Source organism: Trachemys scripta, chromosome 1 (genome assembly GCF_013100865.1).
Source record: "Trachemys scripta elegans isolate TJP31775 chromosome 1, CAS_Tse_1.0, whole genome shotgun sequence".
Classification (NCBI taxonomy): Eukaryota; Metazoa; Chordata; order Testudines; family Emydidae; genus Trachemys; species Trachemys scripta.
The window spans coordinates 198496019-198505948 of NC_048298.1; the positions used below are offsets into that span (position 1 = coordinate 198496019).

At 40.5% G+C, this 9930-nt stretch overlaps 1 protein-coding gene across 1 annotated transcript in view; it reads right to left on the reverse strand.

Moving 5' to 3' along the window:
- SYTL5 (synaptotagmin like 5) overlaps positions 1-9930 on the reverse strand; it is a 139802-nt gene that overhangs the window by 58574 nt on the left and 71298 nt on the right. Inside the window, exon 4 of the mRNA XM_034771544.1 lies at positions 1057-1172. Coding sequence (XP_034627435.1) covers positions 1057-1172 — 116 coding nt within the window. The remainder of the gene's footprint in view (positions 1-1056; positions 1173-9930) is intronic.

Genomic DNA, 9930 nt, shown 5'->3' on the forward strand with positions numbered 1-9930 from the left:
ATATCCTTCTTGTAGTGTGGGGCCCAAAACTGGACACAGTACTCCAGATGAGGCCTCACCAATGTCGAATAGAGGGGAATGATCACGTCCCTCGATCTGCTGGCAATGCCCCTACTTATACAGCCCAAAACGCCATTAGCCTTCTTGGCAACAAGGGCACACTGTTGACTTATATCCAGGTTTTCATACACTGTAACCCCTAGGGCCTTTTCTGCAGAATTGCTGCCTAGCCACTTGGTCCCTAGCCTGTAGCAGTACATGGGATTCTTCCATCCTAAGTGCAGGACTCTGCACTTGTCTTTGTTGAACCTCATCAGGTTTCTTTTGACCCAATCCTCTAATCCTCCTGTAGGAGTATAGAGGTTATTTTACCTCTGTATTTGGCACTGGTGCGACCACTGCTGGAATAGTGGGCATCAGAACTGGACACAGAATTCAAGAAGGATGTTGATTAGTTGGAGAGGGTTCAGAGAAGAGCCACGATAATGATTAAAGGTTTAGAAAACCTGCCTTATAGTGATAGACTCAAGGAGTTCAATCTGTTTAGCTTAACAAAGAGAAGGTAAAGAAGTGACTTAATTACAGTCTATACATACCTACATGGGGAACCAATATTTAATAATGGGGTCTTCAATCTAGCAGAGAAAGGTAGAATATGATCCAATGGCTGAAAGTGGAAGCTAGACAAATTCAGAGTGGAAATAAGGTATACATTTGAACAGTGAGAGTAATTAACCATTAGAACAGCGTACCAAGTATTGTGGTGGCTTCTCCATCACTGGCAACTTTTAAATCTAGATTAAATGTCTAACAGATTTGCTCTAGGAATTATTTTGGGGAAGTTCTGTGGCCTGTGTTATGCAGGAGGTCAGATTAGATGATCACAATGGTCCCTTCTGGCCTTAGAATCTATGACTCTATTAAAAGTAGTGACACAGGCTATGAATTCTATAATATGAAGGATAAAACCCACATTTGGTAAAAACATTTTGACAACTAGGTTTAAAATACAAGTCTAAACAGAGAACAACTTTTCTTGTGTGTTCTTATTTTTACCTGGGACTTTGCGTAGGATGGACTGTCTGACAACATCAGTTCCAAGGAGGTTGGATTGTTTGAAGCGCTTTGCCCTCTCTTCAAAAAACCATTCACCTGTCACTATCCTTAGCTGTCTACATGAGAAAGAAACAAAACAAAATACACACATGAACTGATCCAACCAGCCAAAACTGTTTCTTAAATCCTCAGGACATTGTCCACCCAACATGCACACATACAGCTATGGATCACAGTACAAGCTAAAGAATCAAAAATTAGCTTGCAAAGTGTAATATAATAGAATAGATCTGGTAGAAAAATTGTGAAAACTCCCTCTTCCGAAAGTGAAAAATGGCTTTTTGGTTAAATGGAAGCTTGCACAAAAATTGATTTTCATCAAAATTTTCATGGTTTCAGGAAAAACTGGAAACCAAAACATTTTTGATCATCAATAGAAGTTAGAAGTTCGTGGTTTTTTTTAGCTCACATAACCACCAAAACTGAACCAGATATGTGGTTGCTGCTTAGAAGAAGCCCAACACTGTCTGGAAGAGCAGCGTTTGGCAGGTCAGCAATGAGGTGTGCTAGCAGAATTGTACAATGACGCTTACCCAGTGCCTGCTTGCCACATGCTTGGTTACTGACTGCTACCAGCCCTCATTTTTAGGAGGAACAGAGTCAAAACATTTTTTAAAGTAAAATAAATAAGCCTGATTTAAAAGGCTGTCTTATAACTGCTTAATACTAATAAAAATCACTACATACAGCATACAAAAGCATTTTTTTTTTATTTATGGAAACTAGTTGGAGCGGAGGAAGGAGTTACTATAGGCTACATTGAATCTTGAGTGTCCACTGGCCTTCATAGCTATTTAAAAACTACTCCAATAGTTCTTCTCGACACCTGTAAATCCATTGAACTCAACCCTAACACTGGGAGGCATTTCCCGTAGTGCATAATCTGGCATTGTAACAAGGAGTGGTCCATCTAAACCCTCAGGTGCCCCAGGAACCTCTCAGACTCTGCCCACTGAGTGGCAACTTCCTGTGATTTATATTCGCCAATGCCAATACTGTCCCATGTATATACAATGCTTCTCTACCTTTAGCCCTTTCCTGCAGGGCTGAGGAGGAACAGAGGTCTCTCTTCCTTGAGATCTCTACACATACTGGGCTGAGCTAGCCCTGGTTACTCCTTCTCTTCCCCAGTACTTTCCTCCTGTGTCCTTCTTATACCCCTTTGCTGATGTACTATTGGCTCATCCAGCCTCCCAGCCTGATCAGCCAATTAGCTTACACATCCCCAATCAGCCTTCTCCAGGGGAGCTGATTGATGCCTAAGTGATCAGAGTGCTGGGCTCACCAGCTAGCTCCCAGCATTCTGTCACAGATATAAAACCACAAAACAGCTGTACGCTTCTATGGCTCCACTAGCAACTCCAACTGTACCAAGAAAAATCTATGCACTAAAATCACAATTTTCCCTCTCTTGGACAAGAATTATTTACACACACATACACTAAAAATACATTTTAAGATTACCGACTTTAACAGTCCCCAAGCTAATCTATGGGCTATATTTCCATCATGCTTAGCTTGTAGTTTATGGAGAGTATCACATCCTACATCCTTTGGCTGGCAGAACCACTTAGCTTTATAGTTCTCGGGCCCTCATAAGAATTCATCACTGAAAAGTCAAGAAATGTGTAAATTCATTCAGTCAACATTGATTGACAAAATCCTTAGTACTCTGAACTGTTTGTACACCCACCCCAATGAACTTTTTAAATTTTGAATAAAAGTTGGTGCTCTCATACATAAAACATTAATGTCTGTAAAGCATTCTTCCAGTCTGTTAAAAAACCTCTTTTTGAAACATTTTCAATTGATAGCACCTGTGTAAATTAGCTACATGTTCATAATAAAGAAGTTTCATGATAAATACTCATAGGCTAGGTCTACACTACCCGCCTGAATCTGCGGGTAGAAATCGACCTCTGGGGGATCGATTTATCACGTCCCGTCGGGACGCGACAATCGATCCCCGAATTGGCGCTCTTACTCCACCAGCGGAGGTGGGAGTAAGCGCCGTCGACAGAAAGCCGCAGAAGTCGATTTTGCCGCCGTCCTCACAGCGGGGTAAGTCGGCTGCGATACGTCGAATTCAGCTACGCTATTCACGTAGCTGAATTTGCGTATCTTAAATCGACTCCCCCCTGTAGTGTAGATGTACCCTTAGACTCATAGACTTTAAGGTCAGAAGGGACCATTATGATCATCTGGTCTGACCCCCTGCATGCGGCAGGCCACACAACCATCCCTACCCCTTCCCTTGACTCTGCTGTTGAAGTCCCCAAATCCTGTGTTTTAGTGACTTCAATTGGCAGAGAAGCCTCCTGCTAGCGATCCCTGCCCCATGCTGTGGAGGAAGGCGAAAAACCTCCAGGGCCTCAGCCAATCTACCCTGGAGGGAAAATTCCTTCCCGACCCCAAATATGGCGATCAGTAAGACCCTGAGCATGTAGGCAAGAGTCTCCAGCCTGACCCCTGTTAGCCATTATACTATTTGCCTGCCATTGCTTGGTATTCCTTGGCTAATATGTTTTACCATTAAACCATTCCCTCCATAAACTTATCTAACTTAATCTTAAAACCAGAAAGGTCCCTCGCCCCCACCGTTTCCCTCGGAAGGCCGTTCCAATATTTCACCCCTCTGACGGTCAGAAACCTTCATCTAATTTCAAGCCTAAACTTCCCCACGGCCAGTTTATATCCATTCGTTCTCGTGTCCACATTAGTACTAAGCTGGAATAATTCCTCTCCCTCCCTTGTATTTATCCCTCTGATATATTTAAAGAGAGCAATCATACTACTGATCTGCAGAATGCTGCTTCTCTGAAGCACCCAGAAAGATGCCCAATCCTGGTATTCTATTCAGGCAGCAAAGCAAAGTCCTATTCTGTGCTGTTATTTTCTGTAAGATATGTTATCGATGCTAACTGCTAGCTTTGCAAATGCAAATGACAGTAAATGGTTTTAATATGCTTAAGTGTTGCCACTCCTACTGACATCTCAATGAATACCAACAAGACATGATTAGCTGCAATGTGCAACCAATACTCAATTTCAAAGTATACAAGACTAGACAAAAAACACTTTCTCATGTTATTCCCCATGGAAATATCGCATGGACACACCACCTTTTGCTATAATTTCTGTAACAGTTAAAAGCTTTTGAGTACAAAATTGCACGTTGTATAGAGCTAGGTGACTACAAGTATTTCCCATGAATATTCACTCAAAACACTGATTTAGCTTCATTGTGTTCATGACCAATTTGTGCTTGAGTACCGTAACATCCTAACAAACAAGTTTATTCTCCTGTTCATAGAAACAGCAAATATTTTCACTTCCTTTTCTAATTGTTTCTTCTGCTTGCCCTTTTTCTTGGGAAAGAAAGGACAGGATTTCCCGGCAGTGAATCTATGGCAGTGGATGGACATTGTATGACAGAATTTTCCTCTACATTTAAAGAAAGCCTAAGTAACAGTTACTGTTTCAAAATCTTACACGACTCCAGCAGAGTGTGATTTTTCCTGATGTGCATTCATTTACAAACATATCAGATAAAGAGAATCATATTTAGTTTGTGTAAGAATGGATATGATTACAGATGATTTTAGGGCATTGATCAGTACTTCTTACTCAGACAAGACTCCAACTTAAGAGAGAGTTTTGCCTGGGTAAAGTCTGAAGAGTACTGAATAGGGCTCTATTGTCAAGAAGAATTCACACTAATGCAATTCTCTCTCATCCAATTATAGATTAAGTTTATTTGAGCACTACCAGAATAGGTTAAAAAAGAATCAAAATCCAGACATATGCCTGCAAATGTGATAATGAAAGATTATTGCCTTATCTTTTTCTTTGCAGCCTGTTGATGACAATGCAAAAACAATTAATAGAAATCAATCAGTTATTGTCCAAAAGGCATTCAGAAAACCATTTCCACTCAATTTTTTTGTTTACTTTCTAAGGATGTTTGCTTAAAAACATTGATTATTCATTGGAGAACACATAACTTCTGGTTAGCAGGAAGAACAATTTTCCCCTGGGTGTGATAAAAATATATATTGTCACTACTCACCAATAGCATGATCTTCAGTGGGTGCTAATTCTTCATAGTAAGGCTTAACATAAGTTTAGTACTCTACATCTGTCTTACCTTTGACTAAATTCCCATTGCAAACTGAACTACAAAGTTCATTAACTCTTTCCAAGGTTACTCCCGAGTTTGACAATGAAACCTCAAAGTGCTGTTTCTCTCTTACTCGCACATCTTATTTTCCCAAGTCTTGTATCACCAACACTTCTCTTGATCCAAGAGAACTGGTGCACTCCTTCCAAACCACACACTCATAGATTCATAGACATTAAGGTCAGAAGGGGTGATTGTGATCATCTAGACTGACCTCCTGCATGTTGCAGCCACAGAACCTCATCCACTCACTCCTGTAATAGACCCCTAACCTCTGGCTGAGGTACTCAAGTGCTCAAATCATGATTTAAAGACTTCAAGTTACAGAGAATCCACCATTTAAACTAGTTTAAACCTGCAAGTGACCCGTGACCCATGCTGCAGAGGAAGGCAAAACCCCCCCGCAGTTTTCGCCAATCTGACCCAGGGGAAAATTCCTTCCCAACCCCAAATATGGTGACTGGTTAGACCCAGAGCACGTGGGCAAAACCCACCAAGCAGACACCTGAGCAAGCATTCTCTGTAATAATTCTGAGCCTTCTCCATCTAGTGTCCCATCTCTGGCCACTGGGGATTTTTGCTACAAGCAGTCCTGTCATACCATCCCCTCCATAAATGTATCAATCTCAGTCTTGAAGCCAGTTAGGTATTTTGCCCTCACTGCTTCCCATGGAAGGCTGTTTCAGACCTTCACTATTTGGTGAAGAAATCTGTCAGCTATCACATCCAGGAAAATCTGACCTCCAAGTTTACAGATTCATTAAAAATCCTTGCTATTGGACTTGCAATTCCATGTGTCAGTTCCTTTAATATTCTTGGATGGAGATTATCCAGGCCCCCTGATTTAATCTCATTAAGCCGTTTGAGATTGACTTCCACCTTGGATGTGGTCATTTCTACCTCCATATTCACGTTCCAATTAGCCACCCTGCTACTAACCCTAAGATCTTCATTAGCCTCATTAAAAACTTCCATTGGTTTGCCAGGTGGGTAAAGCCAACATCCCCTGCACTGCCCTACAAGTGTTGAGGCTGTCCCTAGTCACAATACAGAAGCAGGCAAAGCCCTATCAATGAGGATTAGTGGAAAGATTACCCTGGAGAGTAGATCCTTCAGGAATCATCAGGTAATAGTACAGATACCTATTTTAGTTGCAAACCCTTAACACAGCAGAATCTGGAGAAGTATGGAATGAAAATGAAAATGGACAAGTAACTCTTGGATAACCCAACAGGCTCAGTACTTGCTAGCTAGTTAGAATTCCTTGAAGTCACCAATGCTAGGTAAATGGCAGGTGAGGATCATATAAACCTAATTTAATTTTTGTTTTTGTAGCTTGCATCAGGGGCTCTTAGAGTTCTGAAGGCCCTTTTTATTGTTGTTGGGTGCACATTAATAAATACAGTAAATTACAGACAGACTGGCATAAAAGATGATTTTGTCTGTGATACAAAATGCAAGAGTAGAATAATGGTTGACATCATCCTGAACCTTTCGCTGTGATGCTCTTCAAAACTAGGACTCTTCCTTATTTGGTTTGTGAAGCAGATGCTCTTTGCTTAAGGCTAAGCCTCGGAGATATTTTAAGCCAAATTTCCTGTCAATGTAACTCCGGTTACGTCAATGAGTTACACCAGCAATGAATTTGGCCCACAATATCTTCCCCTTTATCTGTTCAATTTATCGTGGGGGGTGGAGGGAAGAAGGAGAATCTTTTCTGTTTTTTTTTTTAAATAATTATAAAGAATGTTATATAATGCATGAAAGATGTTAGACATAACATTCTATATGAGCATGGTGGGTTGTCAAATAAAAGGCTGAAAAAACAGAGTTTACAGTATTTTTGGCTAGTCCATTCATAACAAATTGTAATGCCAGACTCCCATCACCATCCCAACTTGCAATAATGCTACTGTGAGAAGCTGATCACAGGATAGCTAAGAACAGTTCATTTAATCAGAAAAGGCAATTCACTGAATCATCAATACTCCCTCCAAATGGCACATAAATGCAAAATGTACATTTGGATCTTATTGGATGTGGCAAATGTCTAATATAATTTGTGTTGCCTGCAAAACAAGTAGAAGCTGCTGACAGACGTTCCAATTTATTTTTGACAACAAATGCTCTTGGGATGTTTCATCTAAATGAAACCATTAATAGGGCTGGGCAGTGCTTTGGGTGAGATTTAACAACTCTCCTGTTTAGTTGTTTACATCCTTCTCATCTGGAAGAAACTTCATTGTGAGATCTGCATGACTGCTTACACGTCTAACAGATTCCTGGTAATAAGCAAATCCTGTCTGTTCATTAGTTCTCAATCCATGACCCGCAAACCATTGGTGGACTACAGATGAGTTTTGGGTGGTTTGCCAATTGGTTGCCTGAAAATTAGCCATCCAGCTATTTGAAGCATGATGAGGGCTGCTACTTTGTTAAATAAAATAACCTAATTTCCATTTATGAGAAAGAATGGAAGAGTTAACTATTGTAACAGATCCTTTACACGACACATCTAACACCTCCACATAAGGATTTTTTTCTTAGGACACTCCTTCTGCAGAAGCTACTAGCACGGGGTCAGCAACCTTTCGGAAGTGGTGTGCCGAGTCTTCATTTATTCACTCTAATTTAAGGTTTTGCGTGCCAGTAAAACATTTTAATGTTTTTAGAGGGTCTCTTTCTATAAGTCTATAATATATAACTAAACTATTGTTGTATGTAAAGTAATAAGGTTTTTAACATGTTTAAGAAGCTTCATTTAAAATTAAATTAAAATGCAGAGTCCCCCAGACCGTTGGCCAGGGCCTGGGCAGTGTGAGTGCCACTGAAAATCAGCTCGCGTGCCGCCTTCGGCACACATGCCATAGATTGCCTACCCCTGTACTAGCAGCACTACAGCTCACACTGTTATGGAGCTGGTGCTTACCTGCAGAGGCCCTTGCTCCTAAGGTCTGGTCTACACTAACCCCCTAATTCGAACTAAGGTACGCAACTTCAGCTATGTGAATAACGTAGCTGAAGTCGACATACCTTAGTTTGAACTTACCGCGGTCCAGACGCGGCAGGCAGGCTCCCCCGCCGACTCCGCGTAGTCCTCGCGCCGAGCAGGATTACCGGAGTCGACGGCGAGCACTTCTGGGTTCGATTTATCGCGTCCAGACAAGGCGTGATAAATCGAACCCAGAAGTTCGATTGCCTGCCGCCGAACCAGCGCATAAGTATAGACAAGCCCTAAGGAAGCTTGCAGCACTGCAGCTATTAAGGACTATTAAGGACTTTATTCCTGCTTGCTAGGTCACTGTTCCTGAAAATGCAAATTGAAAGCTAAACAGAGATGGAGTGGAGATGTTAAAGAAGCCATTTCATGCTGGTTTGAGCAGGCAAGAAACCATGTGACTGTGCAGTATTATGAAGGACTTGAACTATGTGACAGTACAGCTAAAAACTATAAATTGTATTTTCATTCACCACTCTAATCAAATTGATCATATTAAGCAGAAGCTACTGTATTTTAAAATCTAGATGCATCATTACCATCACTTTAGTTTTATATGTTCATGAAACTGACAAATTTGACATAAACATGACAAGTATGTATTTAATATTTGAACAGACATGCCTGAAGTAAACAATAAAAGTAAAACCCATCATCTGCTGCATGAAATGTGAAGAATAAGGACATATGAATCCTTACCAAGCATTTGACTTCCCTGGCCAAGTCTAATGACAGGCATAGTGAAAGAAAATCGTAAGTAGACAGTCATAGCAACTGACAGGTTGAAAGGCTTGGAAACCTCAGTGTCAACACCTTATATCTTTGTCTTTTTCATCATCAATGCAAAATTTTTTTTTAGGCTCTTTAGTCACAGCAGTCTTGATTGTTAAAATGCTCATATCTCATAGACCATATGTATAGAAAATACTTACCTTCTAACAAGGCAAGGGAGTCCAAGCGTTAACCGTCAGACACCCATATACTATACTCCACATACTTTCAATTTATAGTGAACAATTTACAGAAAGGGCTTCAGGTTACAGTTGCTTAATCCTTCATCTCCTTTAGGAGCGTCAGATCCATTTACCTACAAAAATATTTTTTCATTCAAAATATAAAATGAATTCCTAAATCTGTCTTGAAGTTTGAATTTAATAATTGCATCTCACATTCCAAAACTAAAACTGAAGCACTAGAAATGAAACTGTCTCTTGCACTCTATTATTTTCAGACACTGATAACTGTAACAAGATGGGAGTGTTTTTCCTAGCAATCTATTTTTCTTTCTCCCAATCCTGACGTGGGACCAAACTGCACTGCACGACTTAGATAATTTTTCAGTATATTTAATGGGACACCAAACCAAAGCTTTTAGAGTATTTTTTTAAACTGACCTGAGATCCAAATTCACATATGAAAACATAAAAAGAAGAACAGGAGTACTTGTGGCACCTTAGAGACTAACAAATTTATTAGAGCATAAGCTTTCGTGGACTACAGCCCACTTCTTCGGATGCAAGTGGGCTGTAGTCCACGAAAGCTTATGCTCTAATAAATTTGTTAGTCTCTAAGGTGCCACAAGTACTCCTGTTCTTCTTTTTGCGGATACAGACTAACACGGCTGTTACTCTGAAAC